This window comes from Megascapheus bottae, chromosome 7 (assembly GCF_031878675.1).
Source record: "Megascapheus bottae isolate mThoBot1 chromosome 7, mThoBot2.hap1, whole genome shotgun sequence".
Lineage (NCBI taxonomy): Eukaryota > Metazoa > Chordata > Mammalia > Rodentia > Geomyidae > Megascapheus > Megascapheus bottae.
The window spans coordinates 1013867-1038523 of record NC_143515.1 but is presented as its reverse complement, the minus strand read 5'-3'; the positions used below and the strand labels follow the sequence as shown (position 1 = coordinate 1038523).

At 37.8% G+C, this 24657-nt stretch overlaps 1 protein-coding gene across 5 annotated transcripts in view; it reads left to right on the top strand.

Moving 5' to 3' along the window:
- The first annotated feature begins 2455 nt into the window (after window positions 1–2455).
- Ccdc138 (coiled-coil domain containing 138) overlaps window positions 2456–24657 on the top strand; it is a 39380-nt gene continuing 17178 nt past the window's right edge. For 2 of the 5 annotated variants that reach the window (XM_090336266.1, XM_090336264.1), the window contains exons 1-11: window positions 2456–2590; window positions 4371–4428; window positions 7842–7962; window positions 10675–10802; window positions 12385–12566; window positions 13281–13439; window positions 16237–16356; window positions 16764–16841; window positions 17375–17482; window positions 21779–21937; window positions 24417–24533. In XM_090336266.1, coding sequence (XP_090192392.1) covers window positions 2459–2590; window positions 4371–4428; window positions 7842–7962; window positions 10675–10802; window positions 12385–12566; window positions 13281–13439; window positions 16237–16356; window positions 16764–16841; window positions 17375–17482; window positions 21779–21937; window positions 24417–24533 — 1362 coding nt within the window. In that variant the 5' untranslated portion in view covers window positions 2456–2458. Of the gene's footprint in view, window positions 2591–4370; window positions 4429–7841; window positions 7963–10674; window positions 10803–12384; window positions 12567–13280; window positions 13440–16236; window positions 16357–16763; window positions 16842–17374; window positions 17483–21778; window positions 21938–24416; window positions 24534–24657 lie in introns of those variants that run through there. The other 3 variants (XM_090336267.1, XM_090336268.1, XM_090336269.1) reach the window with 3 other exon arrangements.

Here is a 24657-nt window from a genome sequence, read left to right as displayed (position 1 = left end):
CCTGACATAATTGTATTAAAATGGATAATACTAATCTTGTTAAAAAGCAATAGACCTTCCCAGACTATTGAAGGAATGATATATGCAATTTTAGTTATTTTTTAAAGACATTGGACTTCTTGCATGAATATACTTACTATTGAATAAAGGGACCATAATTCGGATAATTTTATTTTAGATCTGAAGTATATTTGGTAATCTGTGCTCATTTGTGCATACAGACTCATTTATAAATGGGTAGAGCCACAGAAGGTAGAGAGTTAACCAAAGTGCTCTTCTGTAATCTTTATGCCTCTCCTGTACAGGTACAAATTAACTTTTAAATAGAATATCCTTTTTTCTTAAAACATGTAGCTTCCTGTGCTTTCTTGAAGGTATTGATTTTTACATTTTTGTTTAGTTTTATACTTTACTGTCATCTGTCTCTACTACCTCAAAAACTTCAGCTTGGTTCTGATAATAGAACTGAATTTTTCCCTAGTTATTGTGATAAAGTATGAATATTTTTACAAGTCTATACCACATTCTTTGGTTAAAGATTTGCATTATATTAGATTGTTGCAGTACTTTTTTCTGGTGAATTTTGTAGCAGAAATAAAGTGATAATTGATAACCAGCAATGATATTTTACAAAATCATTACTTGTGCATCTAGTTGTCTGTTCATTCTAGTACTATGTATAAATATAGTAAGGAGGACAGTCAGGTCACCAAACACAGATTTCACATAATTTTCATGAGTTTGATAAACACCAAAAATAGGTTTGGAAATGGCAGTGTCAAAAGTTGCTCAAATTAAAGAGGGCATTCTTACTGGCATTCTCAATGTAGTACTTCAAAGAATCTAGATGGCACAGAAATTTCTATATTGCATTGCAATCATGATGATATTGACTCCCTTGTACTCTATTCTTTCCAGTGAAAATACCTCATTTCATTTAGTGAGGAAAGCCAATGAGGATGATTCCTGTTTAATGCCGATTAGGAAATAGAGTTTTAGTGATTATTTGTTCAACTACCAGTGAGATGAGATGATATGTGTTCTGTGCAACTAGTGATGGGGTATCTTTGAGGATCATCTTAGCCACAGATCCCAGACTTCCTGAAATAACCACTCCAAGTGTATCCATGGAATTACTTGAACCTCATAGAGAATGGTGGATTGCATATATGCACATTTAGTGTTTAGAATTGGCTTCTTTGGAAGCCTGTGTAATATAAACGGATGTAAAAATGTGTACTGTAAATTTTGGCTGAGATGGTTGAAACCATGATTTTAGAATAAATTCTAAGTAAAAGCAAATGTTTTTTATGAGATGTTTTACAGATTTTGTGCTATCCTAAATTAAATTTATTGATTAAATAGCTTTACAAACTTTAGCCAAAAATTTGATGACGTGATGTGTAAATTGACTTTTTCTCGTATTAGTATTCCAAAGATGAGTAATAGCAGCTTGAAGCAATTATAGGAACATCTTTGTGTCACATTTCAGGAAACAACTTTGTGATTTGTTAATCGCCAATATAGTATAAACCTAACATTGATAATGTACTTTTTTCAAACTGGCTGGATTTTATATTGTTTCATTAAAATCTGCTTAAAGACAAAAGTAATTCACTGTTTATGCATTTTAAGTAATACTTTATAGCAAAAAGCACTGTATAAAATTTTAGGTAGAACTTTTGCTATCCACCTGCCTGCTCAAGTATTGATCTCGTTATAAAATTAGGGAATTTGTGTATTTAAAAAGCGATCCAGATAACTTAGTTGTTAGTACGGAGAACTTAGAAGGGGGTTACACAATGTAAAATGTACGAAACGAATATTAAAGTGCTTGAACCATCGTTCCCAATAGTGTCTGTCGTAAGTTTTTAGGTGGACGACCGGGCACGGCTGAGGCGAGGAGCTTCCCTTCCAAAACCAAGTGGGGCGTTTGCTCTTGAGCAGGCCCGCAGTTACACCACTCCGCCGCCCTCGGGAGCGGAGCGCGCTAAAGGGGCTGGCGCGCCCCGCGGCAGCTCGTGCGCGGCCAGCGCGCCGCAGCAGGCTTCCGCACCTGTCTCCGGTGGCACCCACCTCGACCCCTCGCGGGTGCGGCTGCCAGCCAACTGCTGGAGGCCGGCGCCGGCCCAAGGCGAGGGGGAGCCCCGGACACTGAGGAAGCCATCCTCCGGGGGGCAAAAGACAGACCTGCAACCGCGAGGCAGGTGGAGGACACTCAGTCACCTCCACTGGGCCCCGGACCCGGCGATGCACCGCCTAAGTGCCAACCCCTTCCTGTCGGAGCGGAAGCCGCCGCAGGGGGTCTGACGCTCTATGACGCATTCGGTGTGCGCCAGTCTCGCCGCCACGCAGCGCGGCGCGGCTGGCCCCGCCCCCGCAGGGCGTGGCCGGTGCGTCCCGTCGCGCTGCGCTGCGCTGCGCGGGCCCCGCCCCTCCGCTCGCGTAGCGTGTTTGAATGCAGTTCCCGTGGAGACCGCGAGTCTTGGCGCTTGTCATGGAGCCGCGGCTAGTGAAGCCGCCTGGACAAGACTTAGTTGTTGAGCGTCTCAAAAGCCAGTACGGACTTGGGGGCAGCTCTTCCAGCGAGGTGAGGCTGAAGGTGGTCTGCTCGAGGCAGGCTCCTGTCGTGGAGGCTTCGCCGCGGCCTGCGCTGGCGGGACGGGGGCTGCGGAGCCTGCGCGAACTCAGGACAGCCTTGCTGACCCGCGGGGACCTCCTCCCCGCATGGAAGGACCCTGTTGAAAATACTGTTGAGCGCCGGAGTCTGGCCCAGGGGTGGAGGGCTTGCCGAGATGCCCAAGACCCGGGTCGATTCCTCCGCACCACACACGTAGAGAAAAAGCCGGGAGTGGTGCTGAGGCTCAAGGGGTGGAGCTCTGGCCTTGAGGAAGTCCAAGGACAGCGCTCAGGCCCTGAGCCCAAGCCCAGGACTGGAAAAAGAAAAAAAATATATATATAGATTGATGTGAGTTACAGAAAACAAAGTAATTACCATCTTAGGAAAATTGAATAACAGAACTTCCCTAGCCATCACTTGGATTTACCAGTTAACGTTTTGCCATCTTTGCCTTACTGGCTTCTCTGCATCCACATTGTTACCATCTGAGGGTAATTTACTGGCTCCTTTGTCCCTAAATATAAATAACTTGTTTGTCCTAGAAATAAGGACAGTCTTTTTTATAACAACGGATATATTTTCAGGAAGCCTAACGCTGCTACAATAATACAGTGTATTCCAAAGTTCATATTCAAATTATACTAATTATCCAAATTATGTTCCTTTTTACAAAACATTTTGGGAGGATGCTGGTGACTCATGCCTGTAACCCTAGCCAGTCAGGGCACTGGGATCCCAGGGTCCCACTTCACAGCCAGCCAAGGCAAGAAAGTCAGACTGTTATCTCCAGTTAGCCTCTCCCAGCTCCAAATAAAAATGGAAGTGGAGCTATGGTTCAAGTGATAGAGCACTATCCTTGAGTGAAAAAGCTAAGACAGGGGCCGGGAGTTTGGCCTAGTGGTAGAGTACTTCCCTAGCATGTTCGAAGACACAGGTTTGATTCCTCAGTACCACATACATAGAAAAAAAGCCAGAAGTGGTGCTGTGGTTCAAGTGGTAAAGCTCTAGCCTTGAGAAAGTCCAAGGACAGTGTTCAGGCCCTGAGCTCAAGCCCCAGGATTGGCACACACACACACAAAAAGCTAGACAGCTCCCAGGCCTGAGTTCAAGTCCATGTTCTAGTGCATTTCAAAATAAAATTGGTGCAGGTAAAAAAAAAAAAACCAAAACAACAAAAAGAACCTTGCATTTGGTTCTCTTGCAGACTTTAACCTGCACCAGATCCCCAGACTTTGTTTTACAAAACAAAAATCTTCTGATGGATTTCCTCTTTTTTATACTCTCATGCTCTGTGTATGTGTACAGTACTGCAGCTTGAACTTGAGCTTGGGTGCTCTCAGCTTTTTTTGCTCAAACTAATGATCTGCCACTTGAATCAACAGCTCCACTTCCACCTTTTTGGTGGTTAACTGTAGACGGAAGTCACAGACTTTCCACCAAGGCAGGCTTTGAACCTCCACCTTCAGATCTCAGTCTTCTGAGCAGCTTGAACTACAGATGTGAGCCACTGGAGCCTGGCTGGTTATACATATTTGGTAGGAATATGTATACAGTGAAGTTTGCGTTGCTCTGATGAATCAAAAGGTACATGATGTTGGCAAGCTTCCTTATTGGTGTTTTTTAAATAATGAACACTGGTTATAAGTGGTATTTACTGTATGTTTCCATGCTTCTGTAATTAAAAGAATTTGTGAAAAGTATTTTGAGAGAATAAATTCATTCATTCATATAAATTATGGCTCTCTTTTAGCATGACTTTTCAAACTTTGACCAGCCTAAATGGAAGAGAAGATCTCTGATCTCCCCAGGTAAGAGATTTGAGTATTTTAAAAAACTCAATTTGAGACAAAAGATTTCGGTTATGTTTAGTGATATCTCGTGGTACTGTTTTCAATTTGATAATGAGATAATAGCAATCAAGATTTTGGAAGTAAATGTGTAAGATGTCTGTAAAAATAAAATTTTAAGGGGCCAGAAGTTTGCCCTAGTGGTACAAGATTCCTTGTACCACATACATAGGGGGAAAAAAAAAACAGGAAGTAATGCTGTGGCTCAAGTGGTAGAGTGCTAACCTTGTGAAATACCAAGGACAGTGCTCAGGCCCTGAGTTTAAGGCCCAGGACTGGCAATAAAATAAATTTTTTATTTTATTTTATTTATTTATTTTTTTATTGTAATTAGTAAAAGGGTTACATGATATTTGCCAGATAGAAGGTGCATTAATTCACATACATTGATACCCTTTCACATGTCTTGGTACCCATTACATAAAATAAATTTTTAAAAAATCAAATTTTAAGCTGGGCACTATGGCTCACTCCTGCAATCTTAGCTACTCAGGGGGCTGAGATCTGAAGATCTCTCTGTTCAAAGCCACCCCCCACCCGGAGCACTAAGGGCCTTCAGACTCTTATCTACAATTAACTACTGGAAAACCAGAAGTGGCACTGTGGCTTCAGGAGATAGGGCGGTAGCCTTGAGCTGAAGAGCTCAGGGACAACATCCAGGCCTAGAGTTCAAGCCCCACGACTGACAGAAAAAAAAAAAAATCAGATTGTAATAAGGTCTTTTATGTGCATTGGTTTTTCAATTACAGTATATCTAGCTTCCTTTCCCCCTATACTCCCCAAGGCTGGGATTCAAACTCAAGGACTCTCTCAGGTTAGGCATAAGTAGTGCTCTACTACTGAGTTAGGTTTACAACTGAGAATGTCTGCTTTTCAGAATGTTAAAAATTGTATTATATTGGGTAAAAAAAAACCCTGCTATTTTTAAGCATAAATTTTACTGAGTTATTAAGATAATTGTTCCATTATAAGAGATTAATCAAGTACATATACTTGGAAAAGACAATTATAATGAAGGTTTAAGTTAATTAATAATGTCTTTGGTAATCCGCCACATTTATTGCTATGGTAAGTGATTTTTTTTTCACTAGTAAAACATATTAATCATTAAATGTTAGGAGAATTGAAACAGAGTACCTTTAGAAGTTTGTAGATCTGGACATTGATGGCTCATGCCTATTATCCTAGCTTCTCAGGAGACTGAGATTTGAGACTTGCGTTAGGAGCCAGATTCAATTAACTTGCAAAGAACCACAAGTGGAAGTGTGACTCAAGTGTCAGACACAAGATGTGAGTGGAAAAATCCTGGGGAGATATTGAGGCCCTAAGGTCAAGCCCTAGTACCAAGACATACAGACAGTTTATCAAGTCGTTGCTTAGGTTATTTTCATATTCCATTTTGAATTTTTTTGATCGTTTTTTAACTTGAGCTTTTATCTGATGGCCATGTCTCGTATGTGGCCTACGCTGACCTCCAACTTGCAGTTATCTTGACCCAGCCTGTTGAGTGCCGGGATAGTAGGTGAGGACCATCATGCCTGACCATGTTGTTTTTTTTCTTTTTGTTAGAGATTGACCTCAGGATCTTTGCCACTTTATCCACAGCCTCAGTCCTTTTGCTTTTAGTTTGACTTTCGGATAGGAATTCTTACTAGGTTTTTTTTTTCTGTCTATTTTTCTTTTTTTTTATTGTAATGTATAGCGGTTACAGTTACATTTGTCAGGTAGTGGGTATATTACTTCTTGAACATTGATAACTCTTTTCATGTTTTTTGTCCCCTTCTTACTAGTTTTAACCTAGATTGACCTCAGATTACAACTGTTGTCTTCTCATCCCAAATAGTTACAATGATAGGCATGCCCTGCCATGCCTGACCCATTTTATGTATATATATATATATATATATATATATATATATATATATACATATATATATATATATTTTTTTTTGGTAGGTCGTGGGGCTGGGCCTGGGCACTGTCTCTGAGCTCTTCAGCTCAAAGCTACCGCTCTACCACTTGAGCCACAGCTCCACTTCCTATTTAGTAATTATTTTTTATTATCTTTATTAGTTGTACAAGGGTTTATCACTCCCTATTTTGAATGTTATGTAATATAAATTATGCATAGATATTTCTTTGGGTGAATTACCTCAGATAATTGGTTTAGTAAATCTATTTTGTTTTAAATTGGAATGAGTTGATTTGAAAAAGACTGAGACATTCTTCCAGGTATGGGGAAGAGTTCCAGATGGTTAAAAACACTCATATTAATATAAAATTTTCATTTGAAATTAGTGCTAAAATTTCTAAGATCTCAAGAAGAAAGTATCCTTAAAAATTGTAGTCCAAACGGTGAATAAATGCAGCAGCAGTACTCACGAGACACTGGGTTGAAAATGAACTATACAACTTGTAGGTGAGAACGAGGTGGAAGACTGGGAGGGAGTGAGAGAAGAGATGACATTGCCCAACAAGGAACATACTCATTACTTAACTTATCCAACTGTAACTCCTCTGTACATCACCTTTATAAATAAACAATAGAACATAAAAATAATTACTTCCCATTAAATTTTTGAGGGATGGATATGAACGTTAGAGAAAGGAACATACATTTACCAGATTATCTGTAGTTGGATTTTATGTTGGTCTGACCAAATAAGAAATGCAGCTTAAAGGTGAAAAGATGTTTATTGGCTAATGATTTGCATGGGTTCAGTCTGTGGTGACTTGGTCAGTGCTTGGGCCAGAGCATCGTAACAATAGGAATGCATAATTGAGGAGGGATGTTAGAACAGAAGTAGAGGCAAATAGATAGGAAGGGGTCATGGACAAGATCCTCCAGGATCTTCCTCTACTGACAGGCTTGCTCTTAGTCTCCAGAGCCTCCCACAATAGGGCTCCAAGCCGAAGACCAAATGTTGGACACATGAGCCCGAGAGGGGATATTTCATATTCAAATTTAGCAGTATCTGATTTTCTTGTCACAGAAGTTTTCATTTGTTTTAGGTAAGACGAATGTGGACATGAAGAAAGAAGGGTAGATTTTGGATTTTAGTCTGGATTCTGAATTTCCAAGTAACATAGTTATGTTAGTAGTTATGTGGAAAAGCTCAGTTCTGTATCCTCTATTTACCTATAGGATAGGATTAAAGGCACCTCTTTTACTTGCTTTACTGGGTCCAATAAAGTAATAATGGAAAAGATATAATTAGTGAAGTACTATATAAGTACAAAAATTGATGTCTGATCTATATGCTTGCATTTGGGAAACATACAGATAAATCATTCAGTGATATGTCTTACCTTTAGGAGACTAGAATGAGAGAATTAATAGTTGATTTCACTGTGTATTTTTTTTTAATTGACAGATGGTTTGGATATCTACTCTTCTGGAGATAAAATTGGTTCATCACTAAGATATTACTCAGAAGAAAGAATGAATTATTCAACACCATTTTGCAATTCATTCAAGCGCTTACATGTGAATGGGTAAAGTATCCTGAATTTTTGCTGTTACTGTCTTCTGAATAAAGGAAATGGTAGATTGTGTGTTCCTTTCCTTGAGAGGAAATATAAGCAGCCTAGATCCCACTGAATAGCTAAAGAGACACATTTATTAATTCTATAGAGTTAATCTTGGAAGACCCGATCACTTTCTTTAAAAAGAACTAGAACTACTAATACAAGCCTTCAAGTAGCTCTGTGTCTGTTGAATGTCTCAGAATGTGTTAAACACTGTACATGGAGAGAGATTGAAAAGGAGACTGTAATAAGAAAATGTGTGTAATTACATTGTTAGGTTAAATGAAGTTTCAGTTCTGTCAGATAAAATCAAAATCAGTATAAAAACAAATGGGAACATAATGAAATAGTGTGTGTGTGTGTGTGTGTGTGTGTGTGTGTGTGTGTGTGTGTAGGGGTGGGTGGGAGGGGGCTCTCACGCGTGTGTGCCTATGTGCCTTTGTGTGCTTGCCTGCCTGCCTGTCTTCCTGTCTACTGAGTTTGAATTCAGACCATGGGTGTGCTGTCCATTAGCTTCTTCTGCTTAAAGCTTATGCTCTATCACTTGAGTCATAGTTCTACTTCCAACTTTTTGGTGGTCAATTGGAGATAAGTCTCATGAACTTTCCTGCCTGCAATGGCTTTACACCACAGTCCTCAGATCTCAGCTTCCTAAGTCACTAGGATTATACACATGATCTATCAGTGCCTGGCTGAAATAAATATTTAATTAAATATCATTTAGTGACATCAATATGTGGCAGAAGAAATGTGGGTTTTTAGAAGTAAATGTTTTGAAATAACATGAAACCATAAAGGTGTATGAATATACAATTTGAGATGTTGATATGGAGTGAGAAAAGATAAGACTAAAACATGAAACATTGGTATGATGATGCGTGGGAGCTTAAACTTTTTTAAACAAATTGCCTTTTTGAACCCTTAGAAGTTTGAACATTGCTGGTAGCAGTTATTGTTGGTGTTTCATTTAGCACTTACAAAATAATGTACATTTAAGAATTGGACAGTAGCTAGATTGATTGTAGGATAAGGAAAGTGAAATTTGCTTTAAAATAATCTTATATTTATAGAAATTATTTTGCTATGTTCTGTAGTGTTATAGTTTGTTTTATTTTTTCTTAACTGTTTGACTGTAATTCCAAATTATAATTTTAAAGTTTTGGAGAATGAAGGTCTTTCTACAACTGGGTATTTTCACGATCCCTAATTATGATTGAGTCAAAGTATATTGTCAAACACAGGCACTTCAAAGCACATATAACTCTTTAGTACTTGAAAAGTGCCTAATTTGAATTGGTATATACTATATGTGTAAAACAAACTCTGGGTTTCAAAAGCAGCATGCTCAAGAGAATATAAAAGATCTTGTGGTTTTTTGTTGTTGTTTTTGACTGTGACAAAATATTAGACATAACAAGAGGGAGGCTTTGTGTTGTCTCAAGGTTTCAGTCATGGTCAGATGGCTTGATTGTTTCAGGGCCTGGTGAGGCACAGCATTATGGCAAAATCATGATGGAGCAGATACGTGCTTTCTCCTGGAAACTGACAAAGTAGGGATGGGAGAGGAGGGGAGATGAGGGCAGGAGGGGAAGAAAGAGGCCAGGGCAAGATACACCCTTCAGGAACATACCTTCAAATGACTTACTGTCTCCAATGAAGCCCCCATCTCCTAATAGTCCATTGAGTTTGGCCACATGAATGGATTAAACTGTTGGTGAAGTCCTGGTGCACTTATCGTCCTGTTCTCAGTGATTGTACCTAACAGCTGGAGAGCAAACCTTGGACACATGAGCTCTTCAGCTAAAGGCTACCGACCTACCCTTGAGCCAAGCCCCACTTCCTGTTTTTCTTATGGTTAATTAGAGGTAAGAGTCTCATGTTCTTTAGTGGCCAGGCTGGCTTGAAAAATGGTCCTCAGATCTCAACCTCCTATGTTGCTAGTTTTCAGTCGTGAGCCACCACACTTGGCTTCATATGAGCTTTTGAGGGACATTTTCCATATAAATCATTACAGTCTTTATAATTCTATATTCATTAAATGATGAAATAATAGTTGTACCGGGTTAAACAAATTTTTAACTCATGTACAGCACTTTGAGTAGTGCTCATGATATACTAATATGTTGGTATATTAGCTGCTGTTATTATTTCATTTAGCACCTAGTTTCTTTTTTATGTTATCAGAAAAAGTTTTAAATTACGTATATAACATGTATAACATTCCTTTGTAGAACAGTGCTTCTCTAGAAATTTCAATTCTGAGAGTATTTATTTGTGGAGAGAACACCTAGGATTCTATGACTCTGTTCCCTTTTATATCACAGGTCAATTATTTGACTTCTCTGAGGTTCCTAAACCTCATGCTAAATATTAAATCTTTAATAATAGATCATAATACCTATTACATATATCTCACTCACTTGTTGAGAGTCTAAAAGAAGAGTTTGACAGCTGCAAAGGATTGTACAGGTGTATATAGTTTTAGTGCAGACAAGGTGGGAAGATGCTGGTTAGTTTATCAGAATCAGTGACTTAATCTTTACATTTTATCTGTTTATTTTTTGCATTTGAAATTTTTTTAACTTTTTTTCTCAGATGTTAATATTTGAAAACTAAATTTATCTTTTTCAAGTGCTGTAATAAAATCTCCAGATTTTTGTCATGGATTTTTTTTTAAAGCCTAGATGATGAACTGGATTCTTTTCATGACTTGAAGAAACAGGAAACAGCTGAAGAGTTAATTAAGAGCAATTGTAGAGTTAGTACTTCCAAAACAACCAAGGAATCTTTTAAAGAAGTAGAGAAAGGTAAAAGAAATAATTCATTTAAATGGTAATTTTGTTAGAGTACATAAAGCTTGCTCCAGAGTAATAATTTAGAACTAACTCTATATATAATTTTGTGTTTGGAATTTTTATAAGTCACAGATTTGTTACTATATTATTAAACCAAAGCATGAATTTAAACTTACTGTTTACACTTAGATTACTGTTACAACTTACAGTTGTATACTTAGATTCTCAGTTTAGCAAAGTTAACAACTCAGTACTTTGATGGTGCTTTTAATCTTTTTCATGTTGGTTTATATATGGAATGAGGAAAAGATTGTATAGTATCTGTCTAATGCTGTTTTGAGAAAATATTGTAAATTATTTGTTATGCCTTTCTTAGCACTGAAGTAGTAGCATGTCTGTCTATATAAGAGGGTTGTCCTTTGAATTGTCCTACAGGATTTGGAGCACAGGTTGCCCTTTTGTCTATACACATTCATTTCCCCTTTCCCTTCTCTTGAATCCCCTTTATCTCACTAGTCTCAAGGATTATAAATATTAATTCACTTGGGACTTTGCTTCACATTACCCTGGTGGAAAGCATAAAATAAATTGAATGTATTTAAAATTGACAAATAAGGGTACTTAGCCCAGTATTAATGAGTTGGGAACTGGTGAGACAGTGCATTGGTCTAGTAGGAAGGGAAAATAAGATGAGAGATTTTCTTTTCTTTTTCTTTCTTTCTTTCTTTCTTTCTTTCTTTCTTTCTTTCCTTCTTTCCTTCTTTCCTTCTTTCCTTCTTTCCTTCTTTTTTTTTTTTTGGCAATGCCAGGGTTTAAATTTGGCTTTGTAAATGCTAGGCAGGTGCTCTAACTCTTAAACTATGCCTCCAGTCCTTTTTGTTATCATTTTACAAATAAGGTCTTTTTTTTTGGTCCAACTTGAATTCTATTTTTTTCTTCTATATAGCTAAGATAATAGATGTGTGCTTAACACCTAGCTATTGCTGGGTGTGGGCATCTATAAATATTTGTACTGAGTAGTCTTGAGTCATAATCTTACAGATCTCAGCCTCCCAAATAGCTAGTGTTAAAAGCATGAGCTACTATACCTAGAATGACAGTGATTTCTCAAGTGACTTTTTATTTCTTGGTCTAGGCTTTCAATATTTGCATGCTTTCATACACACTAAAAGAAGAGAAGTTTTATAAAATGCAAAGAATTCTTTATATACTCCATGCATTTTCTTTTTTTGTGTGTGTGTGTCATAGGGCTCGAACTGAGCCTGTGCACTGTCCCTGAGTTCTTCAGCTCAAGACTACTGCCCTACTCTTGAGCCAAGCCCCACTTCCCATTTTCTAGAGGTTAACTGGAGATAAGAATCTCAAGTTCTTTTGTGCCGGGGCTGGCTTTGAACCTTGATCCTCAGATCTCAGCCTCCTGAGAAGCTAGGATTACAGGCTTGAGCCACTGTTCCTGGCATTTTCTAAATGTTACAACTTCACCATTTTTACTACATCATCCCTTTTTTCTTTTTTACTTTTTAGCAATGCTGTAATTTTTACTTAAAGCAACTTTTCCTGAACATTACTCTGAGAATATTTAAAACTTTTACAGTTGCCCTGCCAACCAGTATGGCCTCACCAAGACCTCGGACTGAATGTAATAGTGATGCCAATGACTCTCCTTTGAAACGTGTCACCTATGCAGCATCTAAAGTATCAAACAAGCAGAGTATACTTCCACATCATATAAATCAGATATATGATGAATTACTTCAAATACATCAGAAACTGCAGGTAAGATATAAATGCTGAGTTGAGAATTCAAAAGTGTTCATGTCCTAGCCTAAGCATTTGAATGTAAGGTATTACATTTTAGTTTTAAGAGGGCTTTAAGCAAGAGATTCTGAGCACACCTTTGTAATGTAGGGAAGGAGAAAGGTGTATGTCCTTTTGTGCTGGAGACACATGTTGTTTTCTATTTTCTCTGAAGTGATAGACTAAGCCATCCACAGACAGTGGTGTGTGTGTATTTGTGTTGTGTTCAAATTAGGAAAGAATATAGAAGGTTTGAAGTTGACAGTACACAGAATAGGGAAGAAATAACCATGAAAATAAAAGATTTCTGGACTGTATTTAGAACTCAATAAACAACTGAAACTATGAATTCAATGTTACCACTTTTCAAGGTAAGTGTTTTTTCTGCAATAGTATCTAAATACTATCTTATCATTCATCATTTGGGTAGGGAACATGATCAGTGTATTTATGTAGGCCTGGAGTCTTTCAGCACAAGATATATGAAGAACTTCAGATAAGGAAGTAGACACAAATAGAGTGTATAGAAAAATAGTGTGGACCATGAATTTGAAGTAAAGAAAGTAAATTAAACATTTCTTTTAGGTATTAATGTATAGCTGAAAACCATTGAATAAAACCACAGTGTCAGTGGGCAAAACATAATTTGCGAACATACTTTTAAAAATCATTATATTTTACATTTTGTTTTAGTGTGAAACTTCAGCACAACAGAAATTTGCAGAAGAACTTCAAAAGCGAGAACACTTTTTAGTAGAAAGAGAACAATTGCTTTTCAGACATGAAAATGCCTTGAGTAAGATTAAAGGTGTTGAAGACGAAGTGATTACAAGATTTCAAATTATAAAGGAGGTAATTATTTCTAATTTCTCCTTTTTTTTTCAATTTACTAATTATTACTATTTTGCCATATTAGCTTTGTCCTTTTTCTCCTAACACCCACACACCTTATTGTTGGAGCCATTTGAAAGTAACTTAGAGAATCATATAGTGTCCTGAAATACTTCGGCGTATATCTCTTAAGAATAGGAACACTCTTCATGCAATTATCATACCAGACAAAGAGTGCTGTTTGAATAACAACATTTAATATACAGTTCACTGGGCCGGGAGTTTGGCCTAGTGGTTAAAGTGCTTGCCTAACATGCATGAAGACCCAGGTTCGATTCCTCGGTACCACATACATAGAAAAAAGCCGGAAGTGGTGCTGAGGCTCAAGTGGTAGAGCTCTAGCCTTGAGAAAGTCCAAGGACAGTGGTCAGGCCCTGAGCTCAAGCCCAGGACTGGCAAAAAAAAAAAAAAATTAAAAAAAAAATATCCAGTTCACTTTCCCTATAATATTCTTTACTTTCCTGCCCTGATAGCTCTGCCTTTTCAGAGTGTTATTTAGATAGGATTGCTTCATTGATCTATTTAAGTTGATTTTCAGCAGAAGTTCCCTCATCATGATCCTGCTATGCTTTTCAGTTTAGCCTTTATTTGTGACTTACTAAGCTTATTGATTTTATAAATGTTTATCTTTTTCAAACTTGGGAAATTATCAGCTAAAATGTCTTCAAATGATTTTTCTGTGTGTTTTTTTTTCTCCAATGAGTCATATGTTTGATTCTTTTGCTATAAAAGATTTCTAAAGGGGCCAGGAGTTTGGCCTAGTGGTTAAAGTGCTTGCCTAGCATGCACGAAGACCCGGGTTCGATTCCTCGGTACCACATACATAGACAAAAGCCGGAAATGGTGCTGAGGCTCAAGTGGTAGAGCTCTAGCCTTGAGAAAATCCAAGGACAGTGCTCAGGCCCTGAGCTCAAGCCCAGGACTGGCAAAAAAAAAAAAAAAAAAAAAAAGAAAAAACAAAAAAACCCCAAAGATTTCTAAGGTTCTGTTCTTCCATTTTTTTTTTTTTTTTGCCAGTCCTAGGGGTTGAACTCAGGGCTTGCACACTGTCCTGGAGCTTTTTCAAGGCTAAAGCTCTACCACTCCACAGTACCACTTCCAGATTTTTTTAAATTTTCCATTCTCTTTTTTGTTTTGTTTTGTGTTTTGGTCAGTAGTAGGACTTGAACTCTGGGCAGTGTTGAACTCTGAGCAATGTCACTGAGCTCTTCAGCTCAAGGCTACTGTCCTATCCTTTGAGCCATAGCACCACTTCCACTTCCAGCTTTTTCTTTCTTTTTTTTTTTTTTGCCAGTCCTGGGCCTTGAACTTAAGACCTGGGCACTGTCCTTGGGCTTTCTCAAGGCTAGAGCTCTACCACTTGAGCCACAGAACCATTTCTGGTGTTTTTCTATGTATGTGGTACTGAGGAATCGACCCGGGTCCTGGTGCATGCTAGGCAAGCACTCTACCACCAGGCTAATCTCCCAGCCCAACTTCCAGCTTTTTCTATGTATGTGGTACTGAGGAATCGAACTTAGGTCTTCGTGGGTCCTAGGCAAGCACTCTACCCTAAGTCAAACTCCCAGTCCCTTTCATCTTTTTTGTTCTGAGTTTCAGACTGGGTAATTTCTATTAACCTTTTTTTTCTTTCTTTTTTTTTTTGCCAGCCCTGGGGCTTATCAGGGCCTGGACACTGTCCTTGGATACTTTTTGTTCAAGGCTAGTGCTTTGCCACTTGAGCCACAGTGCCACTTCCAGCTTTTTCTGTGTACATGGTACGGAGAAATTGAACCCAGTGTTTTGTGCATGTTAGGTGAGCACTCTACCATTAGGCCAACCTCCCTAACTTCAGATTTTGTTTTGTTTTTTTTCTTTTTTTCTTAATACTTAATTCCTTTTTTGTTGTTCTTTGTATATCCAGAAATTTTTAAATTTTATTTGAAGTCTTTTGGAAGTTGGGTGTTTAGATTCTGTCTGGTTATATTCTTCTTCCTCTTCTTCTTCTTCTTCTTCTTCTTCTTCTTCTTCTTCTTCTTCTTCTTCTTCTTCTTCTTCTTCTTCATCCTCTTGCTCTTTCTCCTCCTCCTCTTCCTCCTCCTCCTCTTCCATAGATTCTCCTCCTCTTCTTTTTCTTTCTTCTTCTTCCCATTCAGCTCAGCTAGGTTTAGGTCATAGTTCTTTTTCAGCTTGTATGTATCATGGTACCCATTTCAGATTTGCTTTCAGAGACTTTGCAGTGATGCATATACCACTTAGAGATTAGTCTGAGAGTAGGATCAGTTTTCCAATCAGTTAATCAGTTCTTTTTAAGAATCTGCTCTTTGGCTGTCTGTCTTATACCTTAGCACAGAGGAGGAAGTGAGCCTGATGTGCACAGTTCTACATACATCAAAGGAGAAGGTCCTCTTTCTGAATCTCACTTTTGAGATTCTTCCCACCTCGGCTTTCCTGGTTTCTCTGCCAGAAAGAATGTTTTTGCTCCAGAGTTTTTGTGGACATTTTTGCTCCATTTCCTTAGATTGGAGGGGCATGCTGGCCCAAAATTTAGAGAGAAAAGGAAAACCAAACAAACCCAGGAAGCCTCACCCCTTAAAGTTTGTTCCTCCAAATTTTCAGTGTAGATTTTTGTTGTTGTTGTTTGTGATGCTGAGAATCAATTCTAGTCCCTTACATAGATCAGGGAGTGCTGCCCCCGGATTTATAACCATAGATGACTTCTGTAGTGTTGATATAGTACCTTACATCATTTTTAGATTTTTTTTTCCCTCTCTCCTAGCAACATAGTGCAGAAGTTGAACATCTAACTGAAGTTCTTAAGGAAAAGAATAAAGAGAGCAAGAGACTAAGATCCTCTTTTGATTCACTCAAAGAATTGAATGATAATCTAAAAAAACAGGTAAGACTTATTTTACTTGTATAAAGCTATAAGACGTAAGCATTATATTTTATATTTAACAGATGATAGGTCAGTGTTAGAACATATGTCAGCTAGAGAAAATTTCAGCTTATTGTGTGCGTGCGTGTGTGTGTGTGTGCGCGCGTGTGTGCGTGTGTGCGTGTGCGTGCTGGTTCTGAGACTCAAACTGAAGTCACAAGGCTAGTGCTGCCCTGCAACTTGAGCCATAGTTCAACTTTTGGCTTTTTTTTTTGTGGTGGTGGGGGAGGGGGATGGTGATCAAGGAAAATTCTAAGTCTTATTTCCATTCTAAGATTCTTATTTCACACAATTATCTGAGATAGTAGATTGAGAAACCCTTAGTAAGAGTCATTTATATTGAACAATCTAATTTTTCCCTTCTCTAGCTAAATGAAGTAAGTGAAGAAAACAGGAAAATGGAGATTCAGGCTAAGAGAGTTCAAGCTCGTTTAGATAATTTGCAGGTAAGTTGTCAAATCATTTTTTTTTTTTTTTTGCCAGTCCTGGGCTTGAGCTCAGAGCCTGAGCACTGTCCTTGGACTTTCTCAAGGCTAGAACTCTACCACTTGAGCCTCAGCACCACTTCCGGCTTTTTCTATATATGTGGTACCAAGGAATCGAACCTGGGTCTTCGTGCATGCTAGGCAAGCACTTTAACCACTAGGCCAAACTCCCAGCCCATGTCAAATCATTTTTAAAGTTGGCTTTTTTTTTTTTTTGCCAGTTCTGGGCTTAGACTCAGGGCCTGAGCACTGTCCTTGGGTTTTTCTCAAGGCTAGATCTAGCTCTACCACTTGAGTCACAGCACCACACCACTTCTGGCTTTTTTCTGTGTATGTGGTACCAAGGAATCGAACCTGGGTCTTCGTGCATGCTAGGCAAGCACTCTACCACTAGGCCAAACTCCCGGCCCAAAAGTTGGCTTTAAATTACTTGGTTTTTCTGTTTATGTACATTCATAAATTGTTCTCTAATTCATGGATGTGTACTGTTGCAGAGGAAGTATGAGTTTATGACAATACAGAGGCTGAAAGGAAATTCCTATTCTACTCATGAAGTAAAAACTTTAAAACAAGAAAAAGTACCAGTTTCAAAAACTTCTAAGGTATGAGGTAACTGAAAATTTCTCCAATGGAAAATAAGAAATATTCTCTTACTCTTTAATCTTTTTTTAATTTAGGAAAAATTTGCTATAAAGGGATTCACCATAATAATAACAACATTAATTTACCCTAAAATTATATATTTTTGCTCAAAAGAAAGGCAGTATTACAGCTGTGGTTCAGGTTTTGGACAAGCCAAAGGAACTTAAGGTTAAGGATTTGATCCCTTTTGTGGATGCTAAACAGACCGTCTGCAGCTTCAGCCACACCTCCAGCCATTGCTTTAGTTATTTTTCAGATACAGACAGTTTTTTCCCAGGCTAGCCTTGGCTCCTTCATGCTAAGCTTGTACTGCTCAGTGGACCTGGCCCTATGTTAGCTTTTTTCCACTGAGACCCAAGGAAAGAAGTCTAAAGGAGGGAAGGTTTATTTTGGCTCATGTTTGAGAGGTTTCAATCAATAGTCAGTTGGCTCCATGTTTCTGGACCTGTAGTAAGGGCAATAATAAAGGCAGAGAAGCATGTGACAGAGCAGTGCACTTCATCTCGTGGCTGCTAGGAAGCAGAAAGGAAGTAGTAAGACAGGGATACCTTTGGAGGGCATGCCTTCTGTGACTGACTTGGTCCAACTAAGTTTCCACCATCTCCAAATAGTGCCATCAATGGATGAATCCCTGCATTCATAAGCCTAATTCATGACCTTATTCATTGATTAGTTTAGAACCCTCATAATCAACCATTTCCCCAAAGCCCAACCTGTGAATTTTCAGTTTTGGGGGACATTTCATGTGCAAACTGTAGTACCAACATAGAATAATAGCTTTATTACATGGTATGTTAATCAGAATTCTACAGTATGTATGCACTTCACTAAAGATTACTTTTATGAACATCTTAACAGGTGTATTAGTATTTTATCTGGTTTATTATATAAATGTGTTATAATTCACTTATCTATTATTACTTTGATAGCTTCTAGTTTTGTGTGTTTGCTTATGTATGTGTCTATTACCAATAAAACTGTTACAGGTACTCACTTAGACATGTTTTCATTATTATTTTTGTTTGTGTACCTATCCTGCGCTTGACCTGGGGCCTAGATGCTGTCCCTGACCTTTTCCTCTCAAGGCTAACACCCTACCACTTGAGCCAGAGCACAGCTCCATTTCTGGCTTTTTGATGTTTAATTGGAGCCAAGAATCTCAAAGACTTGCCTGCCTGGGTTGGCACTGAGCTGAGATCTTCAGATTTTAGCCTCCTAAGTAGCTAGATTTCAGTCTTGAGCTTATGCTGCCCAGCTGTCTTTACATGTTTAAGAGAGTAATTAAATCTAAAATGGTTCTTAGTTTAAGGTAAATGTATGAAAAGCATTCAATTAAAAATGTGATTTGAAGTGTTAAAAGCAAACACAGAATAAATCTCCAGTTCATGAACTTTTATTTGAAATAAGGAATAGGATTTCAATTTAAAGCATATATGCATGGCCAAGGATGGCTCTGGTGTGACATGAGATAAAAGGAACATGTCGATGTTTTATTAGGAAATAGGCAAAATAATTTTGAAAGGAAAGTCTGTTGCTGTCCTGTTGCTGGCAAGCGGCAAGTCATTATGTGATGTTAATCTGAAGTTCAGGGTAGACAGTTTCCAAGTGAAAATCGTCTTGAAGATAGGACAGCTGCTGTGTTACATTGGGTCTGTGAAGTTGTTCTTGGAGCAAGTGACTTTAAAATTTCCCTTTCTGACTAAAAATGTAAAGCACCTTTTTGACGAAAACTTTAAAACCCTAAAAAAGGAAATTAAAGCAGAACTAAGGAAATGGAAAAACCTCCCATGCTCCTGGATTGGAAGAATCAACATTGTGAAAATGACAATCTTGCCAAGAGCTATGTACAAATTCAATGCAATACCCATCAACATCCCAATGTCATTCTTTAAAGAAATAGAAGAGGCAATCCAAAATTTCATATGGAATAATAAAAGACCCCGTATAGCAAAAACACTTCTTAGCAGAAAGAACAGCGCTGGAGGAATTTCAATTCCAAACTTGAGACTCTATTACAGAGCTATAATTCTCAAAACAGCTTGGTACTGGCACAGGAACAGGCCTGAAGACCAATGGAATAGAACTGAGGACCCAGATATTAAACCACAGACCTATGGCCACCTAATCTTTGACAAAGGAGCCAAAAAAATAGAATGGAAGAAAGACAGCCTCTTCAACAAGTTGTGCTGGCAGAACTGGTTAAGCACCTGCAGAAAACTAAAGCTGGATCCTTCTTTGTCACCTTGCACTAGAATTAACTCCAAATGGATCAAAGACCTGGAGGTAAAAGCTGACACACTGAAAACTTTACAGGAAGGAATAGGAGATACACTAGGCCTCCTTGGCACAGGTCGAAACTTTCTTAATAAGGATCAAGAATCACAACAAATCAGAGAAAGGCTGGATAAGTGGGTCTGCATTAAACTGCAGAGCTTTTGTATGGCAAAGGACATAGCTAGTAAACTAATCAGGAAGCCTACAGAGTGGGAGAAGATCTTCACCAACCAAACAACGGACAAAGGCCTCATATCTAAAATATATCAACAACTCAAAAAATTGAATCAATCCAAAACTAACCTCCAAAGTAACAACCATCCCATTAAAAAATGGGCCAAAGACTTAAAGAGAGTCTTCTCTGAAGAAGAAACAAAAATGGCCTATAGACACATGAAATGCTCAACATCTCTGGTCATAAAAGAAATGCAAATCAAAACAACTCTAAGATTCCACCTCACTCCAGTTAGAAGGGCCATCATCAAGAAATCTAATAACAACAGATGCTGGAGGGGATGTGGCCAGGAGGGATCACTACTACACTGTTGGTGGGAGTGCAAACTCGTTCAACCACTATGGAAAGCAGTGTGGCAGTGCCTCAAAAGGCTAAACATAGAACTCCCCTATGACCCAGCAATTCCACTACTTGGCATTTACCCAACCATCCAGAAACAAGGACATACTAAACCCACTAGCACAACAATGTTCACTGCAGCACTATTCACCATAGCAAAGATATGGAACCAACCTAGATGTCCCTCAGTTGATGAGTGGATAAACAAGTTGTGGTATTTATACACAATGGAATTCTATGCTGCTGTCAGAAAGAATGACATCGCCCCATTTGTTAGGAAATGGAAAGACTTAGAAAAAATTATATTAAGTAAGCCAGACTCAAAGGAACTTAGGCTCAATGGTTTCCCTCATTCGTCATAATCAGTAGAAACCTTGGGCTCTACTAGCAGAGATTTGCAATAGAGCAAAATCTTGATACATAAGGCCATATAATGTGAAGCTAATTGAAAGGACCTCCAGGATATTGAAACAAAAGCCATATAATGAATGATTGCTGTCCTTAATGTACTATGTTGTCTCTCATCTCCTTTGCTGTCCCTTGGTTATCTCATATTGGTATAGTATCTCACTTTGTTATCTGATATATTGAATTTATTTGTATTTGGATATTTGAAATTTGATAGGGAAGGGGGGAAAACCAAGACGGGTGGGGGGTGGGGGGGGAGGGAAATGGGTACCAAGACATGTGAAAGGGTATCAATGTTTGTGAATTAATGCACCTTCTATCTGGCAAATATCATGTAACCTTTACTAATTACAATAAAAAAATTAAAAAAAATTTCCCTTTCTGTTCCTGGGCCTCAGTTCTATATAAATTGGGTTGATATTAGTGAGCCCATTTTGCATAATAAATTTTCACAAAGGAATATTGAAATTTAATTAAATTTATACATTCTTTGAGGTATTTTGCTCTTATTCTTTTTCTTCCTATTGTTAAGCTCTCAGAGAAAAGGGTATTGATTTGGGGAGGGAGGATTGTATAGTATGATTATGGGTACTATAAAAACAGAAAAGATAACTTGTGAGGAGAAGTAAATATGAAATACTACAGATGAATTTCTTTAGCTTTTGAAATCTTTACTGAAATCTTCTAAAAAGCTGTATGCTTTTATAGGTAGTTTTATTTTTCTGTCTTATCAAAATTAGATAAAGAACTCTTAAGGAAATACATTTTTGTTTTATTTTGTTTTTCCAGACAGAATCTTTTTAGATAACCCAGGGTAGCTTCTAATTTAAGATCTTCCTGTCTTTGTCTTCCAAGTGCTGGCATTACAGCTGTGTGTTATAACACACAGCTATCTGTATTCATCTTTTTAAATTTTGTAGACACTTGTGAAATTCAAGGTTTGTCTTTCAACTTTTAAGAGGTTGTGAACTAAAGAAAATGTTTAATTTTTGACAAATAGGGACCAGTTAATGGACAAGTATATGAACTTTTAACTATCTTCATGGACTGGATATCAGACCATCACCTTAGCAAAGTAAAGCCTGAAGAATCTGGTATGGATGGTGAAAAGCCATTACTCAAGTCTCAGCGAAGTGATATTCAAGAGAAATGTGTAAAGGTTTGTTCTTCCTAATTTGAAATATTCGATTTATTAGATGCTTGATTAAGTGACTACACAAACAAAAGTGGGTACACAAAAATACTAAAAAAAATAGCAGTAATTATGTTTATATACATATACATTTGAAGAGGTATATTTTAGATGATTTTCTTAGGCTTTTTTTTTTTTTTTTGGCCAGTCCTGGGCTTGAGCTCGGTGCTTGAACACCTTCCTTGGGCTTTCTCAAGGCTAGTGCCCTACCACTTGAGCCTCAGCACCACTACGGCTTTTTTTCTATATAGTACCGAGGAATCGAACCCAGGTCTTCGTGCATGCTAGGCAAGCACTCTACCACTAGTCCAAACTCAGAAAGGAGCTCACTATGTAGTCCAGGCTGGCCTTGAACTAATAATCTTACTGCCTCTGCCTAAGAGGTGGGATTATAAGCATGTACCACTATTCCAAGCTTAAAATGACATATATTTTTTTAAATTTTCCAAACTATTTTTATTTACTATTAATGAGTACTGCAGTAATTTTCTAAAGTAGTTCAAATGATGACTCCAAGGTAATTTATAAGAATAGAACACTTAAGAATGGTATATAAGAACTATTGCCTCCTTCCTTAATGTGGAATGAAACAGAAAGCTAAAATACAGTGTTTCCCACCAAACAAGCTGAATACTTCATATAAAAAAAGGACTGTGAGAATGTTATTAAAATCAGATAATGTGTTCAAGCATAAGAAAGTTGATTAATACTTATCTTTCAAAAACAAAATAATTAAAATTGTTTTTGCCGCAGGCATACTTTCAATAGTCAGTAACATAAGCCAATCCTGGTAATACAGTCTCTATTCCCACCCCTCTAGAAGCTAAGAGAGGACTGTGATTCTCAAGCCACTGGGCCTGAACAGGGAGCTAGAGGGAGCAAATAAGGGACTTAACTGTCTTCTTTCAACATTTTTCCTGTTTGTCTTTCTAAAGGATTATTTCAGAACAATTTCTTTGTGCATTCTAATTCTAATTATCGTAATTTCTAAACTATGACCCAGCAATTCCACTACTTGGCATTTACCCAAATGTCCAGAAACAAGGACATACTAAATCCACTAGCACAACGATGTTCATTGCAGCACTATTTACATAGCAAAGATATGGAACCAACCCAGATACCACTCAGTAGATGATTGGATCAAGAAGATATGTGGTACTTGTACACAGTGGAATTCTATGCTGCCATCAGAAAGAATGACATTACCCCATTTGGAGGGAAATGGAAAGACTTAGAAAAAAATCATATTAAGTGATGTAAGCCAGATCCAAAGGAATGTAGGCTCAATGGTTTTCTCTCATTTGTAATAATTAGTACAAACCTAGGACTCTGCTAGCAGAGGATTACAATAGGTCAAAACCTAGATACACAGGCCATATAGAATGAAGCTAAATGGAAGGATCTTTAGAATATGGAAACAAGAGCTTTATCTTGAGTGATTGTGGTTCTTAATGTACTGCTATTTCTCTTCTCTTTTGTTGCCCTTTGGTTAATCTCATATTGTTACTGTATCAGACTTTGTTACCTGGTTTATTGTATATATGTTTATTTGAAATAGGAAAGGCAAAGGGGGAAAACAAGATGATTGGGAGGGGATGGGGGAAGGAAATTGGGACAAAAACATGAGAAGGGGTATAAATGACATTTTTGAAGCAAAGTTTATCATTTAAAGTTTTTAAAAAATTATTTCTACGTATTAACACATATTTTAGGTGTGTGAAGAAGAAAGTAAATATTACTTTGATTATTGAAGTACAGCCTTTGTTGTATTAAAAATATCTTTTTTAGTAAAAGTGAGGACATATTAAGTAGGATCTTGTTTTTTGTACCTTTTTTTTCATCCTAGACTCTGCCAGAGTGATAAGTACCTATGTAATTTATTTAATTGATTTATTTAGATGGTATTGGGGTTTCAATTCAGGTTCTAGCATTTGCTAGGCAGGTATTCTACCACTTAAGCCAGATTCCCAGACCTTCTTTGCTTTGTATTTCAGGGAGAGTTTCATGTTTTTGTCCAGGGTCAGCTAAGACCTCAGTTCTCCTAGTTGTAGCTTCTTCAGTACCTAGACTTTTAGTCACATTCCATCATACCTGGCTTATTGAGTGAGATGGGGGACATGTCTCTCCTTGGGAGTATAGGCGTGAACATTATGGTTGGCAGTAGATTGTGTTTTTTAATGTCTATAGATGGATGGAAAATTTATTTAACCTTTAAAAAGGCTTCAAAAATAATTTTGCATAGATCTCCTTAAATTCCTTGATGTGTTGTTTCTGGATGAAAGGAAATACATATTTGAAGTTCCTAATACATAGTGCCAAATTATGTGCCATATGGATTTAAAGAAAAGGTTTTTTGTTTGAGAACCTTTTTTTAGATTGTTTTTGGAAGCTTGTGGTTGGCTTTGGATATCTAAACTGCCATGCCTGTGTTTTTTATCTTTAGCTTTTACCTTTGATGACAGAGCAGCTACAGTGGATGCCATTTATCAATGCTAAACTTCATGAGCCTTTTGTCAAGTTTATATATTGGTCCCTAAGGCAGGTGGATGCTGGAACACAGGTAATTGACCCAAGTCCTATTCCCTTTATTCTCTTGATCGTGATTCACAGCAATAAAAAATATGTATATACATCTATAAGCACACAACTTGTGTTCTTTGTATATTTGAGAATATTCCCACTTA